Here is a 26,247-nt window from a genome sequence, read left to right on the forward strand (position 1 = left end):
CGCGTTTGGAGGTGCTGAACGATCTCGAAATTCACGTAATTCTGCTCTGCTTTGAGCGTTCAAACTACCTAGACGTTGTATATGGCATTCCGTTTACCAAAAGAACCTAGCTATACTCCCTACCCCAATAACCAAATGATTTCTCGTGGAAGTGCAGATGACTCGTCGGCTTCCATCAAAGCGAGTATCATGTCAACATTTTCCTACCTATTCCTAAATTGACCTGCGTTCGGACACGGCCGAGGCCGGTATTGCCTAATTTTTGGTCCCCCAGTTTTCACACATTGAGGATGATGTTAGTCCCAAATATCATATGTTGCTTTTCTGAGTAATTACAGCTGGCCCAGCAATAACGGAGTAGCAACCGTGGGTAGCCAATAAAAAACACCCTCAACAGAAAACATATTTTAAGCTCTTTTTAGTGGAATGTACTCAACCGTCTAAGACGAGTTAAGTACATTTAATTCCACCAATTATTTCGATATCTTTGCAGATACGTATTTCGACCACAACTGTGTGGTCGTCTTCAGTGTCTCGTACTTGACTCGACTTAAACAGGCCAGGCCGGCAGGGTACCCGAGTACGCGAGTACTCACAAATCTAAAATGCTTATATCTCAGGCAATTTTCAACCGATCTACATAATTTCTAGCTGTGCAATGTTTTGATTTCATTTTCATTGCCGCTTTATGTTACCGATCAACCATTTTACATGTATTCAATGGTGACATAAAAAATATCTTGAACAAAAATTCATTTTGTATTGCTGAAAATTAAAAAGTCTACGTGGACAGAGGGGAAGAAGTGTAGACGGGCTAGTTAGATGATATTGATTGTTGATTTCGGTAGGTATTCCGCAATATGGGTATCAAACTTCTAGAAATTTCATCAGCAGATTGATCTTTATGGTTTTGAGTCCATCAGAAGTGCAAACCTTCGATTGGCAATTCCAGAACAGGTTCCTTGAGGGGTCATAAGTGGCCTAAGACATTTTTTAATGAAACATCATCAATATGGATATCAAACTTCTTGAAATAATCTCAAGCGCATGTTCTTGATGACCCTGTGTTCACCAGTTAAGTTGACTCCGGAGTGTTTATTCCGGAATAGGTTCCAAGATGGGTCATGAGTCGTTTTAAACAATTTTTTAATGGTCCAGAAAACTGCAACTATTCTTGAAATCGATTTTCTAGCAAGATAAGTGCACTCATTGACCCCCGGTGGGCACCAAGAGGTCCACCAAATGATTCGTCCTAGACAGCTGTGACTTTTCTTGAATCGTTTGTTTTAGCAATCTGAGAGCAAAATCAATGCATGCACTACTTTTCGGCCTTAGATAGCCAATAAGTGGTGCTGAGGAATAGAACTGTATACCAATGGTGGAATACTCACTTCACTAGTAAAAAAGGAGTGTAATTTCGCCTACTAAAAACGCTGCATACGCGCGAACCTGCTGCTTGCATTTTTCTGGTGCTGGCTTTGATCGCAAATATGGACAGAGCAAAGACAGAAGTATGACAGTATTTTGTTCAAGAGTAGAAATCACGGTCGCGAGTTCCCCCAGGAGTTCCTCCAGGAATTCCTACGATAGTTAATCCAGGAATTCCTCCGGGAGTTCCTCCAGGACTCGAATTCCTCTGGAAGTTCTTCCAGGAATTACTCTGGAAGTTCCTCCAGGAATTTCTAAAGGAGTTCCTACAAGAACTTTTCCGTGAATTCCTCCGGAAGTTCTTCCAGGAATCTCTCTGGAAATCCAAGAATTCCAAGAATTCGTCCGGAAGTTCCTCCGGGAGTTCCTCAAAGAATCCCTCCCGGAGTTCCTCAAAGAATTCCTCCCGGAGATTCTCCAGGAATTCCTCCGGGAGTTCCTCCATGAATTTCTACGGGAGTTCTTCTAGGAATTCCTCCGGGAGTTCCTCCAGGAATTTCTCCGGGAGTTCCTCCAGGAATTCCTCCGGGAATTCCTCCGGGAGTTCCTTCAGGAATTTCTCCAGGAGTTCCTCAAGGAATTATTCCGGGAGTTCCTTCAGGAATTTCTCCGGAAGTTCCTCCAAGAATTCCCACGAGAGCTCCTCTAAGAATTCCTTCGGAAGTTCCTCCGAGAATTCCTCCGGGAGTTCCTCAAGGAATTCCTCCCTGAGTTCCTCCAGGAATTCCTCCGGGAGTACCTTCAGTTCCCCCAGGAATTCCTCCGGGAGTTCTTTCAGGAATTTTTCCAGGAGTTCCTCCAAGAATTCCTCCATAAGTTCTTCCAGGAATTCCTCCGGAAGTTCCTTCCCCTCACTAGATGGAGAAACTGGCTTGTTTAATCAGTTTCTCCGTTTTTATTTTAATATTTTATTTATAAATACTCAATACTTTCTAGTACGTTAGAAAAAGTCGCAGCTTTCTAGGGTGAATTTTTAGAATTGATTACATTTTCAGATTTTCCAAAGTTTCTGAAGTACCACAGTGACCTCCCGGGGCAAAGATGTTGCTCTAATTTTGATACAAAAATTGCTTTGTGAACCAGTCGCTACTTTTTGAGGACGAATTTCAAAATTGACGAGTTTAGCGCCAACTCGACCAGCACCATCTCAGAATCGAATTCACTTGGTTAAACTTGGTTACTTCGATACAAAAAGTCAAAGAAAATATAAACCCTTTTCAAATGATGGTCCACATTAATGTTAGATTATGCTAAATTGCTTCCTAAACAAATTTTATACGTCCAAAATGTGTCGTTGGTTGAGTTTAGGCTGCTGGACCTATAATTGGCGCTGTAGGCACTCAATATGGACATGAAAAAAAAATTTCTTTGAAGAACTTTTTTACCTTAAATATGTCACAGGAACATTATTCCCATTAAAGTTAGATAATTAAAATACCTATCTGCAGAAAAAATTTCATCGATTTCCGAGATGAGGTGTTTTTGTAATATCGATTTTAATTTATAAAACTATTTTTTTTTCAGTGTAGAAATCGGGTTTTTATTTTTTGGATATTTTTCCAAAAAACTTCTGGGAATTTCAGGACAGTCCGCCATATAACAATTTTTCGTAAGTTTTGTCATTTTAGAGTTACATCGACTTTAAAAAAATCAATGAAAAAAAATTTAGCCCTCATCAAATGTTACTCTTGACAATTTAAAAAAAACTAAGCATGCAGATTGGCTTAGAAATGACATATTTTTATGCCCTCCAAGTTTAATTCGATTCTGAGATGGTGCTGCCAGCCCCATAGAAGGGTTGGCGCGAAATTCGTCAATTCAAGCTCTATCTGGAATAAGGGTGAATGTCGCAAGAGGGGATTCTCTTCGCCGACTTCCCCTTTTTTTTAATAAAAGTGACAAGCAGACGATTTCTTTGTGGTTCATCACATCAGCACGATAGAAAACAATGCGAACTTGCATTCTGAGGTGATAAACTGCGAAGAAATCCTCTGCTTGTCACTTTTATTTAAAAGAGGGGAAGTCGACGAAGAGAATTCTCTCTTGCGACATTCGCCCTTTCATCAGATAGAGCTTAAATTTGTCTTTTACTCTGGATGTTCCGTAGTTCCTGGAGGACCACTTAGTAGAATTTGGCTCTCACGTTGGTAGAGCAAATGGTGTATTAAAAGTCCCAGCAGTCTAGGACGATTTCCGATTTGGTCACTACTCCGGATGCTTCGAAACTTGAACCACTTGATGACTGTTCTGGTTCAATTTGTTGTCCTTTCATTGATTTTGCTTTCACAGTGCTACAATAAGGGATCTTTGAAATCGGTTTTCTAGTACGGAATTTCACAATTTTCACTTCTCCGGAGCTTCTAAAGGGCCACTTATTGACTATCCGGAGTCGATGAGTGTTCTATGCATTGATTTTGATCTCACATTACGTCAACGATCGATTTATAAAAATCGCAGCTTCATACTGTGAGGGTGAGATATATTAGGAGTTGGGCAATCCACTTTTAGAGTGCATTGATGACAGATATGCAAATATCGTATAACGGTTTGGTTGCCAACACTAACTAGTAAATAGCAGGCCATGACTTTGCCTCTTTCCTCGTGGGACAACGAACGGAGTCGCACGCGCGATTAGACAGCACACCCCGTGATAGCTCGTTCGGCAGAACTAGGCCGCACACATACGACGAACTTGTTCTACTGACCATTACTCCGGGTGTTCCAGAACTTTCGAAGAATCACTTAGTGGCCATCCGAAATGAATGAGTCCTTGTATTGATTTGGCTCGCTCATGGCTACAACACTCAATTTCTAAAAAGTCGCAGCTTTGAAAGACAAATTATCGGAATCGGCAACTTCTTCGGGTGATCCAGAGCTTTCGTATGACCACTTGCTGGTTTTATGGGATCAATGGGTGGTCCTTGAAAATGATTTTGCCCTAATATTGCTATTCAAAAAATAAATACTGCTCCGGATGTTCTGGAAATTCTCCAGGAGGACCTGCTAGTGGCCACCTGGGGTCAATGAGTGAGTGATAAGAAATAGTTGCATCTTACTGGAGCAAATGGGAAGAATCGACTAGTTCTCCAGGTATTCCAGAACTTCCGAAGGACCACTACTGGGGTCACAGAGATCAATGAGATGGTGAGATAGAGAAAAAAATTAATATGAGAAACAAAGCCCTTAGAAGATTGTTACCCATATTGTTGGGGTTTCGGGAAATCGGTTGAAAATTGCATAAGATACAAGCATTTCAGTTTCGTGGGTACCTGGGTACCCTGCTGGCCATTTAAAGGGTAAAAAAGTCGGAACCCCTTCCTCCACCCCTCCTTGATCAAAACTTCAAAACAATCGAGGATCTGACAGAGTTTCAACGTCTTGTTACGAAAAATCATTCAGATATCGTGAATTGAATTCCGAAAAGGTACCCGGGTATCCAGTCGGCCACATAAGGGTTAAACTATGGTGAGTAAGGAATACTTTATTTCTAACAGATGGTAAACCGAATGAAATATTACATGGCCTAAATCATTTAGGGAAGATCCATAAAGTACGTCACGCAAAAATTGGCGATTTTCAACACCCCCTCCCCCCCTCGTCACACTATTTGTACTAAAACTCTCAAATTTTTGTATGAGTCGTCACGCTGCTCGGAACCCCCCCTCCCCCCTAGGAGCGTGACGTACTTTGTGGATGGCCCCTTAGGTAAAACTGCTTCAATGCAGTTATGCTGGGAATCGAGTTAGAAACCCTACATATAACATGAATTCGGCAACATCATACGATAATAGATAGATCGATTTGAGCTAATGTGTATATTTTCACTTCATTAGTTATTGCACGGAAACAAATATGTTGAAACTGGAAAATGAAAACATCATTCTGGAGAACCGATTTATTAGCAGTATTCTAATGAAATTATGAACGCACAAAAATGTTTTTAAAATTTAATTAATTTTGGGCGAGACAAAGTTGGCTGGGTCAGCTAGTTTCTTATAATTTTCCGTGAACACTCCGAAGAATTTCTCGTGGAATTTCCGAAGATCTTCTAGTGGAAATTTAGAGAATTTCCAATGAAAATTCGGTTGAATTTCTTGTGAAAATATTTTTGAAGGCTCCCACGGAAATTCCAATTTAAACGGATGGAATTCGGTTGCGAAAAGTTCATAATTGGATCATCCGTGAAATGAAATATCGCTAGAAGCTAATTACATTAGCGTATTGAATTACTGATTAATTAGCATCTGAGGGAAGAAAAAAAAATAACAATATCCTTCAACAACGTTAGGAGCGAGCCCTAGCAGCATGCGGATCTGCTGGAAGTCATCGCTGCCACCACAATTTTGTGACCACTTTTCAAAGAAGATGCTGCTTTCTCATTGGGGTTAGGAAGACCGTTGAGGTACAAAAAGGACAAAGGTTGTCTGAACAGAAAGTCAAAAGACAATAGTTCGAAAAGGGAAAATATGTGAAAAGAGATGATAAAAACACTAGAAAATTCTAGAATCATTAAATACACATTGCAACATCAAAATGTGTTTTTAGATCAACTATTTATCGAAATTATCAATTCCAGGTTCTAGGGATTTTTTTTTTCCAAATAAGGTGGGATGATTTCTGAACTGGGGGATACTATTTTTTGGTACGACAATCGCACAATTCATATGAGAAGAAATTTACAAACACTGTCTAAAAAACTATCCCCATATAAACATTCATTTTATCACGAAAGTTTTTTTTTTACAAAACAGCAAGTTATTGTCAATGCAAGTGAAATAAGTTACAAAATAGTCTATAATTTCCCATTCGACCTTTTCTATTTCGTGTTTTTTTCCTACTACCTTTTGTCAAAGGAACTTTTGCCAAAGACTCCTCTCATTTGCTAATGAACAGTCATAAATAAAGTGTTGCTCGCAAATGGCGCTGCAGTGTTCTGCACATATGGAAAATAATGAGAACGATGAAACGTAAAATCGCACAATAAACAAAACAACACCGAATTAGCCAGTGGGAGGATGCTGTCTTGGCCAAACTATTTCTGGGACGTACAGAGCACATGATATATTTTATTTCATCTCTTAATTACCTGGGATAATCTCTTCTGATCAGATTAAATTGCCATCGGCAGCCGCATAGCAGAGGGAGGGGAAAGCAGAGAGAAATTGAATTTTAATAAACTATGACTACCGGAAGCGAAGCACTCTGTCTTGTTCGGTGCTGGGACGCCAGTGCCAATAACAACAACGGTCGGTCGGTCGGTCGGTGGCATTGGCTTCATTGAACGCACTCACATATTGTTCGTTGGACCGGGTTCTAGCAGCTAACTAGCAGAGAACACTTACCGCATCGTCGCCGGATCCTTCGTCGAGTAAACCGGGCCCTCTGGGACCGGCAGCCCCGGGTGGCCCCGGAGGTCCTGGCGGACCATGGGGACCCGGTGGTCCCGGAGGCCCTCGTATAGCATCGCCTGGTGGCCCCTTGGGCCCTCGCTCGCCCTTCTCGCCCTTGGACCGGTAGCCGTACTCCGGTGGGGGTGGTGAAATCATCGGCAGATCGAACGAATCATCATCGTCTCCACTAGACTGTAAGGAAGAGTGAAAATAGAGAAAAAGGACGGGATTTAGTTCATATGTTACCTTAGAAGCAATGATAAGGAAGGGGATTATATTCAGGCAAGCTTGAAATACGTTCAGTAAAACAATTGTCACCGTATCAAATTTCAATACCTATGTTCAACAGCATTTTTGATGAATATAAATAATTGAACGAGCAGAAGCCGCAATAAATTAGAGCGCATTTTCAAAAATATACATTGCAAACAATTTCAATTCGCTTGTGCGTGTAAATAGATTGCTCGTTTCCCTGCGCCAGGCCAGCAAACGGCTCCAGCTCCCCAATTTCGCGGAAAACATCAAAAGAGCAAGCAGCAGCGCAGCTGTCCTGGAGCAGCATAGCTGCGGATCCCCGGATTTAATTAGGAAATTAGCAGCGAAAATTGTGGATCTAATTTACCGCTAATTTAATCCCGTTTCGATTCCTGGTGCACTGGAAGCAGACTTTGACCAGCGAGCTCACCGAATTTCCGAGTTGAGCAGAAAGTTCCTCCTGTTGATTAGCTGATGGTTGGTTGTTTGTTCTGCTCAAGCAAGCGAATCCACTTCGTCGCGCGGGCTAATGCTGTTTTTTAGCCGCTTAGCTGGTTGGCTGGGCCATGAATTTTTAATCGATTTTTAATCAGATGCCCCCACCCTCAATTTGATTACACTCCAAGGGTGTAGGATTCCACGCATTTTGTTTTTATTCGACGCGATCTATCTCGTTCAATTAAAAGTCTCAACAAGTTCCAACGGTTTATCGATGCTGATGTTGGCGTCTTTGCCACTTAGTTGCTTTTATTTACGTTTAATTTTTAATCATTTAATTTTATGCTTGAGTAATTCCAATGTTTGCAGTGTATAAAAAGTTATCTGTTTAAATAAATTTAAATTTCGTACGTAGAATCCACCGAGCAGAGGAGGGATGTTTGATGCTGCGCTATCTAGTCAAGTAAGTAATGTTATTCTTAGTTTTCAGTGCTTAGTGCTTGGTTTTCAAAGATTAAATCAATACAAGTGATCGAATTTAACCTAGCTTAGAGCCAAAACTTCAACACTTTTTGATAATCAAAAATAAGTATGCAAGATGTCGAACGAAACACAAAACACGCAAAGAATCCTTCGAGTTCAAAGAGACTCGGAAAACATGAAGGATTCTTACCTTGATTATGTTTGGGATATTGAAAAATATTTTCAAACCCATTATCAAGACTACTTTGAACATTTGTTGCCAGATATCGAACGATTTCAAATAACCAAATTCGTCCATTCTCTTCGATAAGAAAAAAAAACACAACCCTACAGCACCAATCTTCTTCCTCTCAAAGGATCGGGCAATTATCTCGGAAATGGAGGAAAGGATCAACTTTGATTGGAGTCGTAAGCCTTTATGCTTTGAAAAACCTCGTAATAAATCTTATCCCGCAGCACGTTGTTGAACTCGAATCGATATCCATCAGTTCTGTCGTCTTCTATTAACAGCGATGCCGAGCAATGGTGAATAAGAAAATGTATAACGATAACAAGCGCGCCATCAAAAGTACAAATCATTATTACGAGCTGCCAAACGGCATTGAAAGGGACACGGATTACGCGCGAATCGATTAGGAAAATTGACATTAATCCTTATTGGCAGTCACCATCATCGTCATAATCATCATCATCATCATCATCACCATCATCACCATCGTCGCCATCAAAGGAAGCAACAGCGGAATGGGAAAATCGTTTCAAACGAAAGAATTAAAATTGTCGCCTTTTCATGTTGTCGGTTCTACTCCATTTCAAAATTTCTCGCTGTTTAGGGTGGGGCAAAATGATTTATGGATTTCCTGATATACCAATTTAAACAACATGTTTTTCATCGAGTTTTTTTCCGGAATTGTATAAATAAACGCTTTGAACATATTTCCAAAAACTATTAAACTTACTTAAAAACCTATTTAAAAGTTTCTTTCGAGCATTGGATTTATTTGACAGGCACTGTCGTGTAAAACACTCTACGGAGCCGAAATTTTTATGCTATTCTCAATCGATATCATTATTATTAGCAATTAGTAGAAGAAGAGCTAGTTAAAAGTTAACGCCAAACCGTAAACAAAAAAACACCCTAATGCTCTTTTTCTTTCCAGAAAAGAAACGAAACAGGAACAAAGTCTCGCCAACATCATCAAACGCCAAGCAAAACAGTGCACAAACGATGAAGCTCCCGATAGCTTGCCACATTCCGGCCCGAATATGACGAAACACAGCAGACACAAAATTGCCAATTAAAAATGGTAGCTGTTCGGATTTCAGTGAGAGGATTGTGCCGCCTTTGTATCACTCAGCACGTGAAAAGCGATTCATTCCGAATAGCAGTGGAAAATTAAGACGACTGTGAAAAATCGTTATCGAAATAACTCGCTCCGGTGGACTTGAGGATTAATTCCGATGCTTCTCATATTTTGTTTGTCCTCCCCTCATCAGCAGAACGTGGAAAACTACGCAACACTATGCATGGAAGAGCCTGAATGGGTGTTGTTCTTGACACGAGCAAACATTGGACGAAATTGGTCCCATGGGAATTAAGGGTTATTCGGAATTGGGATAAACAAATTTCTCATAGGCCCTTGGTAGTGGGACGGCAGGGAGTAACGGAGGCGTATAATGAGAGGAGCCAACTTAAACAACACGCACCGGAAAATGTGTGTTTGCTCAGCACGGGGTTGGGGTGGATGAGCATAATTAAAAATTAAACAACAACATGGAGAAGCTTCGTGATCCATTGTGACCGATTGTAAAAAAAAATCGAGTAAACACATATAATGAGATTATTTTGTTTCCAGGTACATTACATGTGCTAAATACAGATACTTAAATTGTAAATAATGCTATTCAATAGTGGACAAGTAAATCTATTCTATTTTAAAGTTTTTTTTTTTCAATCGATCAATGGTTGTAGGATTATTTACAATGCTTTTTTTTATCATTACCAGCGGCGCCAGCTATTGTTATTTAATGAGGCATCATTGAGAGCACGAACAATAGACTTTTAGAACAATGTTGTTATTGTATTTGTGATGCTGCATCTCTGCCTCCGCCTTTCATAAGAACGAAATAATCACTTTTTACCTCTGGATATAAAGGCGTTCACCCAATACTTGAGCAAAACCGTCAAAGACGAGCAAAGTCCATTTAATATTTGAAGGACATGGAGCCGAGATTCATAATTTTGATTCACAAACCGAATATAAATCCTGTTAAAAATCCGAACACAAAGTTCATTTCATACAATTTAATTTGTGAACACAGCCGGTTTAACTGAGCAATAAGCAGCTACCAAAAAAAATTAACTTATGTTGTTTTAAGGGGCCAACAAGAAAAATTCGGTAAATTCTAAGGATTTTCAAAACATTCTTTAACAAATCCGAGTAGTTTCAAAGTTTTTTTTTCATTTTGATATTTATTTTTAATATCCCCTTTCCCTTGGATTTTCGAAGACCAGTAGGACATTATTTATATTAAATATTTATAATGGCCTAGCCTAGAAAAAAATCATTGTCTCCTATGCAAGCGGATTTTTTTTTGCCTTTTCATAAGAGAAGAAGGGGAATGTGGGGTTTGAGTGAGTTGCCATCAGTCTGTGATTATAGATTAACACCTCAGCGTGTCAATTTGTGAGCAGCAAGCCATAACTCGTCTCTTCTTCAGTACAATCAAAACTAAATGCCTATATTCCGGAAAGGAAATTAATTACTATGTCTGAAACTCGATATGTGCTATTGCACAACATGAGAAAGATTTAGTTCGAAAAATATATTGGAGGGTAACCACTTCCTTCGGTGAGGTTTGATCCCACGAAACCAGTACGCTAGACAGGTGCTTTCCCTACTAAGCTACGAAGGACCTCCATCGTGGCATTGCACAAAACAATGCGTGTGAAAGAGTTGGTTTTAAAAATAGTTTGGGGAACTCGGCTGAAGAGCATTGTCCTGAACAAGGGTGTACCTACCAAGTGCCAAATGTAGAGAACGATCAAGCTCATCTACGAAACATTTGCAACGGGGTCCGACGAAGTATAATAGCGACCAAGACGAAGGTAGCGTCGCTAAAGCCATTATCAATCCCACGGCTGAAGGTGTAAGTGGCTCTTTTTGGAACTACCTGAAAGGCGTTGACAATTACAATCTCAGCATGATTCCTTTGTATAGATTCTTCAATAGTATGGTCGTGGCTGACATCTGAGGCGCAACGATTTCATACAATTTTTGGCTTTCGAGTCGCGCAGATGTTATCCATTACTACCATCAACGATTGGCGAAAGATTCAGTCCAAACTGAGTGCGAGTGATTAAGCGACGAAATGGAAAGAAGAACTGAGCTTCAACCCAGCGGACTGGTGGTATATCGGACCCGGTTTCTTAGCTGATTCGGAGGCGATCTGGCTGAGGCTCACCAGCTGTTCAGATAACAGGACCAACTTTGTTGGCGCGAGCAATATGTTGAAGGAACAGTTGCGATCTATAAACGAAAGTTGTGAAACGACTTATACGAATTTGAAACCTTTTCCAAAGTTTTCAAACTTATTTTCAAAATTTTGTGAACTTTTAATTTGAAAATAATTAGATATGTATTTAAAAGTAAATTTCCTCATGCAATATAATGATTTTAATTATATAAAAAACGTTCAATTTGAATCTAAATAAACGGAATTCGTTCACGAATCACATGCAGTAGATAGACTCAATATTGCTCCACTGTAATCCACACCAAAATCCAACTGCTCGAAACAACGGAGCGGACAAATATCCGAACCCGATGATCGTTTGGTGAGGTGGACTGAGCTATAAAAGCCCCATCCCAAGGGAGGAAAGGTCTCTTAATCCTGGGATAGCGTGAAGTGAAGTATATTTTCTAAAAGTTTGAAAGTGCTAATTGTAAATGAGTTTATCTCGCACATTTTTGCGGCCTTGAGTAGTGGGAGCTGAAGGTTAAGAAGTAATTCCTCGCTCAGCTCAAGTGTTTGTCCTGTTATCGCGTGTGAACGATAGAAGATCCGCGATTGAAGACACTGGTACAGTGATCACCGTAGTGACACGATCACATCGGAAAGTTTAAGTGGTTTGCCAGCCACGTGGTGCACGCTTCCCAGAAGGTGGAACAAGACTGTACGTTACAAAGCAGTCCCCAAAAGTCCGTGATTGCCTCTTCGCTCACGGAGAAGCCTCTTGGTATTGAAGCCGACATCGTAAAGCAGGTTCCCAATCCGGCCAAGCCTGACCCCATCTCTTCCGGCCGAACGCGCCGGTACCAAGGCCCTCCCGACGACGCAGGTCCAACGGAACAATGAGTTAACAAAATAGTGGAGTGTTTCCTTTTTAAATTAGCTTTCAATAAATGCGCTTGATTAAACCATTAACAATAAATTACATTGTGTCGCGAACATTATTTGCATGCTTCAAACGTTTCATTTTCAGATTGAGAACAGATCAAAAGAACAGGTAAGTCTTCCTTAGTGCGGTATTGTGTCGGCCCTGAGATCCCCAAGAGGTGAGCTGGCTCGGGACGTACGGACGTCCATGCCACAGACGCATGGGCGTCGTTGGTAGTAACAATTGGCGCCCAACGTGGGCGTATTCAGACTCGTTCCGTTTCGGCATGGTACGATAGAAGATTAGAAGAGGTCAAAAACAACCCTGACAACTACGTTGATTTCAAATTTGGGGTGGAAACAAATTTAAACAGTATTCCATCGTCAACTTTGAAATCAACGTAGTTGTCAGGGTTGGAAGCGGAACGAGTCTGAACAACAGCTATGCTCCTAGATGAAGCATCTGGAACTACGTGGTCTTTTCCTTTGCGGTGCAAAATTGTCATATCATATTGCTGTAATGTTAAACACCAACGGCTGCAACGAGAAGCTGTTTTTCACTTGGTGGTCATAATATGTGTTAGAGCCGACGAGTCGGTTATCAAAGTAAAGTGGGTTCCTTAGATATACCCTCGAAATGCTTCGATAGCCATCAATGCCGCTAACGTCTCTTTCTCACAAGCGTGATAGTTGCGCTGTGGGGTGGATAGCTTATGGGAGAAATAAGAGATGACTCGTTCTGAGCCATCACGCTCTTGTGTAAGGATGCCAGCGATAGCAACATCGCTTGCGTCCAGAGGCGCATCCATGTTCCGAGCCGTGGGTCAGGACAAATAGGAAATGCCAATTTGGGAAACTGTTCTGGAAATAGAATTCCTAGCCTCTTCAAGATAAGCTTCCGAGCCTCTTGAATGGAGGCTTCCGAGCCTCTTGAAGGAAGGATTCCAAGCCTCTTAAAGGGAGGCTTCCAAGCCTGTTTAAGGGAGGCCTCTGAGCCTCTTTGAAGCTGGCTTTCGAGCCCTGAAATGGGGACTTCAGAGCCTCTTAATAGGAGGCTTCTGATCCTCTTGAGAAAAGGCTTCCGAGACTCTTGAAGGGAGACATCAGAGTCTCTTGAAAGCGGATTTCGAGCCTCTTTAAAGGCTTCTAAGTATCTTGAAAGTACGTTTCTAAGCTACTGAACCTCTTGAAAGTAGTCTCCAAGCCTTTTGAAGAGGGCTTCCCAGTCTCTTGAAAGGAGGCTTCCGAGAAGCGTAGAATTCTTCTAATTCTCTTGCAACGAAGCAACTGAACTTCTCGAAAGAAAAACATCCATGCCTCTCAAATGGAGTCTTTCGTATCATCAGACTCTAGATTTTAGTTCAGAAGCGAATAGATTGATTGCATTGAAGTTTTTTTTTTAATTTGTTCATTCAACGTTTTGTCCTTTTGGTCTTTTTATCGCCCTTTATACACTGTGCTCGTTTTGGAGGGCGGGATTCAATAGGCTTTGATTTACTAATCGTCATGCATATTATGTACAAGACTTGAAATAAAAAAATTCACAATTATCAAACTTTATCAATAAGTTTGATTGGAATTGTAATACAGTCGACTCTCTACATCACGATGTTCTATTTCTCGATGTCTCTCCCTATGTCGATGGTTTTATTGGCCCCTTCAATCTACATACATTTGGGCTTTCTACATCTCGCTAACTTCTCTATCCCGATATCTTCTGGTACATGTACCCCAGGTTGAGAACCGCTGATATAGATTACCGAGACTTTCAGCCCGAGGCTGGCTCGTCTCGAAAAATCTGTTTTCGGAGCTCAGAACCCTTTAAGAGCGGTCTTCGGTATGTTTCTGGTTCCTCAGATTTCAATAGACCTTTTGAGGTTTGAAGAAGACTTTTTCCGTGGGCTTTGAATAATCCATTCAATCGTGCTTAATCATAACGTCTAAAATATTTAATTAATCGCATTTGCAGATTTCAGCAACTTCTATTTCACCTATGTAAATTATAGACATCTTTAGCGCTTTAGGGATTTTAAAGTGCCTGAAGTCCTAAGCAACAATCAATCAGTAGTCTTTTGCTTTAGGATACCAAAAACATCTATGATTTTTATTTGGACTCTGATTAACTTTAAAATCATCTTCTGCTAACACACAAATTCTTGCCATCCAATGACTTCATATGTTCTTACCAGAATCATGGGTAGGACAATGCTTTGACTGTCTCACCCAGGAAAATTCATGCATAGGACATGTCCTAACTGTCCCACCCACTCCCGGCGCCACTGCTTGCGTCTGTTAGTATGCTGAACTCTTTAGAGAAGTCTGGGCACACAAAAATGGGAGTGGAGATGCGCTTCTCTTTGATGCTACAAAAAGCATCTTCAGCCTGCTCATTTCAACCCAAAACTTTACTTTTGGTTTTCAATAGCTCAGTCAGGGGGATGTACAAAAAATTCGGGTTTCCAGTTCCCCGTGCCCTAAAACTTGGTCCATAAGACGGGACAGTATCACCGGACTATTGACCAGGCCGAAGGGAAGGCGGGTAAACTGAAACATCCCTCTACCTTGTACACTAAAGGCGGTGTAACGGCGTGAGGAAGTGGAATCTGTAAGAACGCTTCAGAGAGGTCGATAGTGCTAAGATATTTAGCTTTAGGTGATTGTCCCAAGATCCTACCGGGGTGTGGTAAGGGGTACGCATCCCGAACGGTGCGCTCATTTATCTTGCGACATAAGCGTACTTTTCCTGTGGGTTTGATTACGGGGACTACATTAAGAGACCAATCTGAATGATATCGTTCTATGATACAAATTCTAAGCATACGATCCAGTTCATCTGACACCTTTTGTTGTATCTTCGGCGATATCGTGTAAGGGTACTGTTGAACTGCTGGCTTTTTCCTCCACTCATCTAGTATTTCTATTTGGTGGTTATTAACGGGGTCGATGATATTTCATTGGGTACCGCCACTTTGAAAAGATGTTTTACTTTTTCTAGTTGTTTCTTCTCGGTCTTGACTCTTCAGGGATAGAGTTCCGTGCATCTTCTATCATTGCGCATCTCTTAATGGGCGGGGATATTCCAAATCTCCCCCAAAAGTTCATTCCGAGGATGCAATCTAATGTTAAATTTTCGATAACATGAGTAAAAATTATACGTACTTGGTTGTAGAATGAAATGTGTATGTACAATTTCCCAAGTACATTCAATTGTGTACCATTAGAAGATCGTAAATCTATCGGGGTTTTAATGTATGCAATCTAGGCTTGTTTAGGGTTTGATAGACTCGATCGCTAATTAGTGTTTTATTGCTTCCAGAAGCTAATAATCCTTCCGTAATAAGAACATGTAACTTAATCTTGGCATACGGTCGATTATCATTTGGATGGGAGGTCGTTATGACCTGTGCTTCCGGCTCTTCTCTAGAATACATATTATCTTGAGTTGGTTCCAAGAAATCATAAGAAGTAACTGAATTTGCAAACGAATTTACGCGGAGGACGTCGACGACCTGCGACTTTGGCCGTCTGGAATCCGTTTTTTAAACAGAACGGACAATTTTACGTGTCGAATCCTTTAAACCCACACATTCGAATCCACAGAATAAACCTTTGCTTGATCTGTACTGATCGACAGTGTGGTTAGTGAACCGACAATATATACATTGATCCATTTGCGGGGGTTTATGAGCCGCAATGACACTGTCTAAGGATCGAATATTGTTATGATTCCTCTCTTGAGGATTCTCTTTCCCCACTTGTGGTTTAAATGTAGAATCATTCGAGGTAAAATATTTTTGATTCTTCTTTGGTGCGTTTCAAGGGCTCTGATCGTATTATTAGCAACTTCTAATTTTTTTTTGCAACAGTTTCGCTCGTGATGGATACTGTAGGTAGCAGTCCAATCACTTGTGTATGTAGAGGACTTGGAGGCACATTTGTGTGAGCTTCGAGTCGACTTTTTGAATGAAGATGAGCTCGATTACGAGTTGCAGATTAGAGGAATAGTGTGTGAAGAAGGCGCGCAAATGGCTAGAAAGCGTGGCAACCTTAGAGAAGCTTTGAAAAAAGAGAAGGAATCACGCGTACCTGTTCAAGTTGAATACGAAATAAATCCAGCGAGCGACTTCGAATGTTGTGTAGATAAATATCATCATATTCTCGACAGTTTGGTTGGCGCGAAAACTGCTCCACCTCGTTGCCACTCAACGTTGCTGCATTTAGGGGTTAGAGTAGGTAGGCTTATGCCGCATGTTGAGATAACACAGCGTGACACATTATCGAGCTGTTAAATTATTTCTTTTATCAAAATCGTAATAGACAAAGGGAAGCTAGTGAAGATGACGAGATGATTTTTTCTGAATTATTACAGTTTCCGAACACTCGATCAGTCGATTTTTCAGTTCCAACTACTACATCTAGTTCCGATAATGATTATAGGGGAAACTGGGGTAATATGCACCCCCGGGGCAAAACGACCCTTTGACATTTTTGAGTACATTTTCGGCAGTTTTTCGATAGTATTTACTACAGAGCATGTAGTTCGGATCTCGAACTACCAACTCAGTAGTAAACATTCTTGAAAATATTCCTGGAACACCGCAAAAGCCAAAAGGTCGTTTTGCTCCGGGGTATATTACCACAGTTTACCCTAGAGAGAACAGCGACGGATTGTTGATTGTTGCCAAAATTTCAGCTCAATCGGTCATCGGGGTGCAAAGTTACAGCTAGCCAAAGTTGACCATTTTGTATGAAAAACGGCTTCCGCTGCTATTATTCTGGACACAGGTGTATGTAGAGCAAAAACATCAATTTGTTAACATAAAAATATAAATATAACTGTAAAACCGTCCACCTTACGAGATATCAATAAATTAAAAATTGTTTGAGGTAATTTAGTAGTATATATTTTTGGATTGTTGATTTTTTTCGGTGAAAAACGACACACATAATTTCCGTCTTTTAATAACGTTTCGGCTTACTACATTCAGCCATCGTCAGATATTAAAAAAAACGTTCACATCCCACCAGTGTTATTAGACCACACGTTGGGATGTGAACGTTTTTTTTTTCAATATCTTATGATGGCTGAATGGAGTAAGCCGAAACGTTATTAAAAAACGGAAATTGTGTGTGTCGTTTTTCACCGAAAAAATCAACAATCCAAAAATATATACGTTTAAGGTAATTAATTTAAAAATAATTACTCCCATCTTGTTCAGATACTTGACAGTAAGCTTTTAGGGAATTGAAATGGCAAGTAGGCTTTGAAATTAAAACAACAAAAATCAAAAACAAATATCCACCAACCAAACGCAGAGTTTCTGCACTCATTTTTGTTTTGCGGAGAAAGCTAATTGCAACAAAAGTTACTGTATTTTAATTTCAAATTGCAAATCATTACATAAGATAAGCGGAATACAAATCGAAGGGATCCCCGACCAGTAGATGGTAACAGATTTATATCAGAGCTTGTTATTCTGTTACAGAATTTTTTTATAACAGCGGTTGTTATAAAACATGTACCATTAGTAGTTAAAATAACAAAAATTGTAACAAAATCTCTTCTAGTTTTATCTAAAACATTACTAAATGTGTTATTTATTGAACAAAAATATAACTCGTTGTGTTACATAAATATAGGTAAAAATCGCCTATACTATAACAAATTATGTTCTTGAAAAGATTATGATTATCCATAATGTAGGCAATTAACTTTGTCCAGCTGGTTCAACTTTGAATGTAGGTTCAAGTTATACTGAAGGTGGTTTTTTTTCCAATTCCTATCTACCAAAAATGTAGGCAATTTTTTTTCAGCGGAAATAAACATAACACATTATGTTATAATCATGTTATGACGATCTTAGAAATTTTCATTCCTCCATCTTGGATAGAGAATTTATTACAAAATTATTGCAAGTTTTGTTATTTTTAACACATATTGATATAATTGTGGTAAAATTTTGTTATGACTAACTGGTCGGGTCGCTTCTCAAGGTGCGTATTGAACTATTTACAGTGGTAGTTTAGTTAATCAGTTTGCTTCAATTTAAATATTTACTTAAAAAATAGCTGTACGGATTTTGATCCTTTGATTTCATTATTTTATCATGTTTTCCGAAGTTTTTAATGTGTAAATGTGAAGCACTCAAGAGTAGAAGCCTCCATACTCCTGTGCCAATGACAAACGTTTCATTTGCATTTGATTTCTATTTTCTAGTGACTTTTTCATATACTAAAGTGTGTGGATTGTACGGATTGTGTGAAATGTACGGATTTTGATGCCCCACGGTATATTGACGATATTAGCCATCGAACAATACGAATGGTTTAAGGATCATGTTAAATTGAGCTTCACGTTGATGCAATCGTCTATACTTTTTTTGAGGATCTTTTGCTTTGTATTAGTCATTGGAAGCTAAGAAAGCCTCATATTTAACTCCAGGGTCAGAGCCATCATGCGTCCAGAGATAGAGAAGAGTAGTTGGTGTCAGAAATAACGGTTAAAGTCGCCTTTTTCAGCATATCGGAGTCGAGAACGCTGCTGAAGATACCGTTTCTTGTGCATTCACTGCGTTATGTACGTCGGGCAGGTTTCAAAAGTATGTGGAGGCTCTTGGTTGTAATAAACACTCCTCTTTACACGATAAACACGAATGATCACTACAGTAGTACTATACTGTGTTTTTTGCTTTTCCAGATCTTTGCTGATCTAACTGATACCGTTTTGACTCAAATCCGAACATGACTCATATTCCAACCACTGTTACAGGCCAGGCGCCATAAAACTAAAACTATATAAATGACTTTTCGTACTGTGCACCAGGATTGTAAATAAATTCATGATCCTACGAAAAGAATTTATACGTGAATTTAATTGAAAGAGCCTTACAAACGCGAATGTTCGGAATATGAGTCATCCCAAATAACAATTTCAAGACTTCTTTGATTAACGGTTTTATAAGAGCTGTGTCCAAAGCAGCAAGATTAGCTTCTATTATGCACTTGTAGCTGTCTTCAAAACCATTATAAATTTTGTAATAAATCCCCAAACGTCAAACACTTTTTTAACTTATTACTGGTCATATGGTCATCTTGAAGAGTCTCATAAAACCAATTTTGAGAACTGCTATAAGGCCGAATATTTTGGTCTTAATTTTAGCTTACAAAAAACCTCTATAAGTCTTCGTGGTTTTTAATTGATTTATAATGGCATTGCAAAAGAACATGATGTTTATATCAAAATGTATGAACTATGGGAAAACAGATGACATTAAATACATATTTTCAATCATATTGTTTCTAATTTTTTATGAGATCATGTCTAACGTGAAGAAAGGTGATATGGACTATACACATATGAATGTGTGTTGTTTTAAAAATTTGTCTTTTCGACCATCTTACAGCAATTTCTATTCCATCGAATGGTGCTAAAGCAACGATTAGATTTTCTACTGTTTCTTCTTCTTATTGGCCTACATCCCCACACGGGGACAGAGCCACCTCGCAGCTTAGCGTTCATTAAGCACTTCCACAGTTATTAACTGCGAGGTTTCTCAGCCAGGTTACCATTTTTGGATTCGTATATCATGAGGCTAGCACGATGATACTTTTATGCCCAGGGAAGTCGAGACAATTTCCAATCCGAAAATTGCCTAGACCGGCACCGGGAATCGAACCCAGCCACCCTCAGCATGGTCTTGCTTTGTAGCCGCGGGTCTTACCGCACGGCTAAGGAGGGCTCCTGATACTTCTGACCAAATAAATTTTATTAAAATTTATCGTATGTCATATTTCTCCAAAAGAACATTGTATGTAAATAGATCCCCAATGCAATTATTGCTGTCGAATGAATCCGATTCATACTAAACATTTCCTTGATTTGACAAGAAAATCCGTAGACCTCACCGCCGGTTTAGAACCCCGAAAACTTGTAACATAGTCTGCTATTAAGAATCACTGTATTACGGAAGCTAATTTTCGACTTATGTTGTGCAACAATTAATTTTACCCATCAGTTTATTCGAACCACCCATAGTGCAATAACAGCCATGTTGATAGCTTAAAATATTGTTCATATCTGTAAAAATATTTTGCAAAAATCGATTACAAATGTAATTACCATAGCATTCAACAATGTGTTTAATAATTTGGATAATCAGCAATATCACGAAGTAAAATATATTCAACTGACTAAAGAAAAAAACATAACGATTTTATATTTTCTGATATTTGATTACCGTAAATAAGAATATTTTTACGGCGCGCCAAAGTCTTATGCTTTTCTTACCTGTTTTCACCAGAAATTCGAGCGCGCACTTAAATTTGACGCACGTGAACGAATTCTGGGGCATTCATTTTTTCGATGTTTAAACATTGTTTCACTTTCGTGTCCATAATTGTGTATTTTATTTTTTCATTTATCCCTTTCGATTCGATAATTTCCTTTTCCCTTCAAAACAATAACAGCTGGCTCCACGGAAAAAAAGAAGTTCTCTTTTTTGACAGCGATTTTATGGCAGTCTTATTATCGGGCTTGAATTTGCTCTGAAGACGTTCTCAAGAATGGGCCACTTGGTCATAACTTACTCTTGTAGTGATCTTAAAGAGGTCATGTGCATTTTAGTTTTATTTTTAGTTTTGAAAATTTATTCTCCAGAACTGCTAATAGAGTATGATAAAACTTAAAATGTTACTTGGGATGTTTGGAATTTGAGTCAAAACGGTAATCAAATGTTCGGGTAACGACGGGTAGCCCGTTCACGACACTAACTTAAGATGTACCATGCGACTCCATATGCCTCCAAGGGCTGTCGGATTAGTTGGTAGACAAACAATAAAGTCGTTATACACTAAAGTCGTTTTTTACGCGAATATACGTTCAGCGTAAATTAAAAACACGTAAAAAGCTGCGTAAATCCCGAAAACCGAGTTTTCCTACCATTTCACTGCGTGAAAATCTTTTTGAAAAATCCGTGTAACTCGTACCCCGTAAAAACGGATAAATTTTAAAAGTTGCATAGAAAAAAATCCAAAATTCGCGTAAAAAAATGCCGTAAAAAGCAACACGCGTATAAAAAATCGCGTAAAAGCGACCCCTGTGTAACAGAAACTTGGCAGCAGCAAGCACAGCAACGCCTCTTAACTATTTCTACAAAAAAAAAATCTTCGCACAAAACCAGGGCTTACAGAAATCGCTCTCATTAAATAATAAACAAAACAAAAGAGATAGCAAAACTGTTTCGAATTATAACAAGCCATGAAGTTTATCAAACTTGTAAAGTGCGAAAAAACGGAATCGGATAGGCAGTCCCCACCGAGAATTGATGATAAAACGCTCAGCTTGTATTGGTGATCATTCTTTTTTCGCACAACTCTGTAAAACAAGTTGAAATGCATCATCAGAACCAGTGCCGCCGCGTTTGAAGCTATTTAAAAGAAATTTATCATTGGGTATAGCCTTCCGAACCAGTTTATTATCATGACAGGTTTCGAAAAAAGTCTCTTACGGTAAGCTACACATCATAACAGAGTTTCCATCCCGGGACATCCCGGGACAAAAAATCCCGGGATTTAGGAAAATTCGGGATTTCCCGATTCCCGGGATATTGTTTTTGAAATCCCGAAAATCCCGGGATACCCGGGACAAAAAATATAGTTTCATTTCCGGTTCGCAAACAGTGTAATTTTTCTTCTTACAAAAGTTATTTGTTTTGAACGCGAAACCCAACTTAGATGATAAACTCATATCATATTTTTATACCTTCTATCAGACATGATTTTTTCCTAGTTCGTTTATTTGGTGGGCTAAGGCATGTATACGGAGCCAAGGTTCTTTGTGATGCACAATCGATATCATCTTATTATCACTAATATTACTAATTTAAGAGAAGAACAGACATGAAAATATCGGAGATAGTTAATAGAACATCTTCACAAAAAATATTAGATTCCCCTATACCACTCAATGGAGGGCTACTGACTGATACTTTTTCCAGCTTCTTCTTCTTCTTATTGGCATTACATCCCCACACTGGGACAGAGCCGCCCCGCAGCTTAGTGTTCATTAAGCACTTCCACAGTTATTAACTGCGAGGTTTCTAAGCCATGTTACCATTTTTGCATTCGTATATCATGAGGCTAACATGATGATACTTTTATGCCCAGGGAAGTCGAGACAATTTCCAATCCGAAAATTGTCTAAACCGGCACCGGGAATCGAACCCAGCCACCCTCAGCATGGTCTTGCTTTGCAGCCGCGCGTCTAACCGCACGGCTAAGGAGGGTCCAGCAGCCACAGCTCTCTATTAATTAAACGACAAGTATCTACAGTACAAGATCAGCTACATCTATTTGGCGCCTGCTTCCTACCCATCTCCCGTCTACAGCGAGGTTGTGTATACTAGCTGATCGCCTTGCTAATAATCTCCTCGCGCCGCCCGACATTAAGTCAGTTCTCCTGAACTTCTTGCCTCCAAAACAATTCTTGATCCAATTCATGTCCTTCCAATCGACGTGTACAACAAACAGCACATGCGCAAGTATAAGTGGTCCGACCCCGATGGTGTGCCTAATTTTTTTGGTGTATCGCTTCGATCAAAATCAACTTTGGTCAACAGGCTGCAATCAATTTGTCCAATTCTCGGCTTCTGTCAAAATTGTATACCAGCTTTAAACGCGTACCCCATTATCGTTAAATTATCGAGTTAACTTACATTAAATACATTAACTCCGATAATAATTGAAGTAATTCATCTTTATCGCAGCAAGCGATTACGTTGAACACAATTAACTTTTTATATATATAATAAATTAACGATTAACATCAAGATTAGGAAGCGATCTGAAGCCTGCCATGGGTTGGAGGATACTCTAGTATTGTTTTTTTTCTTTGTGAGGGGGTTTCCATATATCCAATAGGTTATGGGCCCAGTACGATTCTACTGTGCATCTTCCATCTTTCGTCACTAGGGTATTGAATGCAATCCCAGCAACTGTCTAAACCCAATGCATATTCAAAACAATGCAAACAATCAAGCCGACTTCAACCGCCAGCGAACCCTTCTTCTCGGACTCGGCGATCATATATTCCAAAAGGGTACTCTACCTTCCGAGAAAAACGTGAATATTATTTGCTTTTTGAAGTCGTTCTTTTTCGAAAGAATTGATTCAAATTAGAATTGAATTGAGTTCCAATTTGAAATCTATATTATCTGGCCTTTCTAAAATATGAACTTTACCCCTGAACATTGAATAAAATCGTTTTTAAATCAAAAAATAAGTTTTCTAAGGAAACATCGAAAAATCCCGGGATCCCGGGAATTCCCGGGATATACGAACAAGTTCATCCCGAATCCCGGGACATCGAAAATGGCCGGGAAATGGAAACTCAAGTCTTGATAAAGAGATGATAAGTAAGAGACTTTTTTCAGTCTCTTTTGGCTTCAATCATTATACAAAACAGAAATCTGTAGCTCATAAAGCCATGCAACTATGTTTTCTGACCATAATCAGTCATAAGTTGTGAATTTTGTTTGATTCTTATTAGAAAACATAGTTTTATAGTCTGCGATTGTTTTGGTTTGTACTGTGCATCAAATTTGAGTCGGAAGGTACAAATTATGCGAGTCCTGTCATCCACGTTTTCAAGTTTATCATCCACGTTCTTATAGAATTCTTGTTCTCTGCCTTCCGTGAAAAATTCCATCCGCATGGCAATTGTTCAAATTGTAAGAATATGTTCTTGTTCTTGTTCTTGTACTCAGCGCTCCCAAAAGCAAATTTTCCGACTTTTGATAAACAAAATGTTTCGAGTTCCGTAAAACAAATTGTTCAAGTACCGTAAAGCAAATTATCCCAGTTCCGAGATGAAATTTATTCATGTTCCAGATTGATCAAGGTCCAGAATGCTTCCGAGTTCCGAGAATTAAATTGTACGAATTTGGAGAAGAATCTTCCCTTCGTAAGTAATTCTCCGAGTTACATTCTATAAATGATTTGTTCGATTTTGAGATTTAAATTGTCCGTGTTATGATTACTCTCTATTACTTTCAAAAGCATTTGAGATTTGTATTAGCACTGGTGCAATATGGGACACTTGCATGAGAAATAAACGGTGAGCAGCGCATGGTTGTTTGTAATTCTCTTTCGATTGTACGAAAATCTTAGGGTAAAATAGATTTGAACCACGATTGAATCACGAGATTAAAATATTTTCCAATTGTTTTGGTGTATGAATGCGTCATTTTATCTACGGATCAATCCACTTTGCAATTACGATGCCTTTCTTGGCGCCAACATGATGATTTCATTTAATTGAAAATTGAAACACATGAATAGAACACTGCTGGGGAAACCAGCGAGTTTGTTCTATTTGGCTCCAGATTCAAACTAGAATAGTGGTCGAAAATTTGTAATGAAACTGAATCACTGCTGATTTCACTCTTAGGGGGGCCACTCATAACTGGTTAATTTTCTGCGATCGAATGATTTCTCTCAATCTTTGCATTACATCTCAATAATGAATATCTAATATTGAATTGTAATGATAATAGTCACTAGTTTGTGGTAGTGGTAGACTTTATTACAATAATAATTCAAAAAATCAAAAATGATTTTCGTACGACCGAGTTGCCGAATAATATGCAATTTAGTTGTAATTATTTGAATGCAATTCAAACTTTTCAACAAAGCAATCGACTTTCAAGTGGTAGGCGCCCATAAGTACCTAAATATGAAGTTCGATTGACAGAACGAAACGAAGCACACTAATCCGAACGTTTGATTTATCATGTATGTATCACTAGAGTTACATGTTCTATCTGGACATAGGGGTGTGTACTCAGCCTATGAGAATTCAGTATTCAGTATATTTAAAATGTTTCGAGTTCCGTAAAACAAATTGTTCAAGTACCAAAAACCAAATTATCCGAGTTTCGAGATGAAATTTATTCATGTTCCAGATTGATCGAGGCCCAGAATGCTTCCGAGTTCCGAGAATTAAATTGTACGAATTTGGAGAAGAATCTTCCCTTCGTAAGTAATTCTCCGAGTTACATTCTATAAATGATTTGATCGATTTTGAGATTTAAATTGTCCGTGTTATGATTACTCTCTATTACTTTCAAAAGCATTTGAGATTTGTACAACGTATTAGCACTGGTGCAATATGGGACACTTGCATGAGAAATAAACGGTGAACGCATGGTTGTTTGTAATTCTCATTCGATTGTACGAAAATCTTAGGGTAAAATAGATTTGAACCACGATTGAATCACGAGATTAAAATATTTTCCAATTGTTTTGGTGTATGAATGCGTCATTTTATCTACGGATCAATCCACTTTGCAATTACGGTGCCTTTCTTGGCACCAACATGATGATTTCATTTAATTGAAAATTAAAACACATGAATAGAACACTGCTGGGGAAACCAGCGAGTTTGTTCTATTTTGCTCCAGATTCAAACTAGAATAGTGGTCGAAAATTTGTAATGAAACTGAATCACTGCTGATTTCACTCTTAGGGGGGCCACTCATAACTGATGGTTAATTTTCTGCTATCGAATAATTTCTCTCAATCTTTGCATTACATCTCAATAATGAATATCTAATATTGAATTGTAATGATAGTAGTCACTAGTTTGTGGTAGCGGTAGACTTTATTACAATAATAATTCAAAAAATCAAAAATGATTTTCGTACGGCCGAGTTGCCGAATAATATGCAATTTAGTTGTAACTATTTGAATGCAATTCAAACTTTACAACAAAGCAATCGACTTTCAAGTGGTAGGCGCCCATAAGTACCTAAATATGAAGTTCGATTGACAGAACGAAACGAAGCACACTAATCCGAACCGAACGTTTGATTTATCA

General features: G+C 39.0%; 1 protein-coding gene across 19 annotated transcripts in view; it reads right to left on the bottom strand.

Moving 5' to 3' along the window:
• The window catches only part of LOC134218429 (collagen alpha-1(XVIII) chain), an 865,092-nt gene that overhangs the window by 150,667 nt on the left and 688,178 nt on the right, over positions 1 to 26,247 (bottom strand). For 17 of the 19 annotated variants that reach the window (XM_062697407.1, XM_062697401.1, XM_062697402.1 and 14 more), the window contains 2 exons: positions 6,771 to 7,010; positions 6,515 to 6,529 (listed from right to left, as the gene is read on the bottom strand). In XM_062697407.1, the coding sequence (XP_062553391.1) occupies positions 6,515 to 6,529; positions 6,771 to 7,010 (255 nt within the window). The remainder of the gene's footprint in view (positions 1 to 6,514; positions 6,530 to 6,770; positions 7,011 to 26,247) is intronic. The other 2 variants (XM_062697403.1, XM_062697410.1) reach the window with 1 other exon arrangement.

This window comes from Armigeres subalbatus, chromosome 2 (assembly GCF_024139115.2).
Source record: "Armigeres subalbatus isolate Guangzhou_Male chromosome 2, GZ_Asu_2, whole genome shotgun sequence".
NCBI classification, from domain to species: domain Eukaryota; kingdom Metazoa; phylum Arthropoda; class Insecta; order Diptera; family Culicidae; genus Armigeres; species Armigeres subalbatus.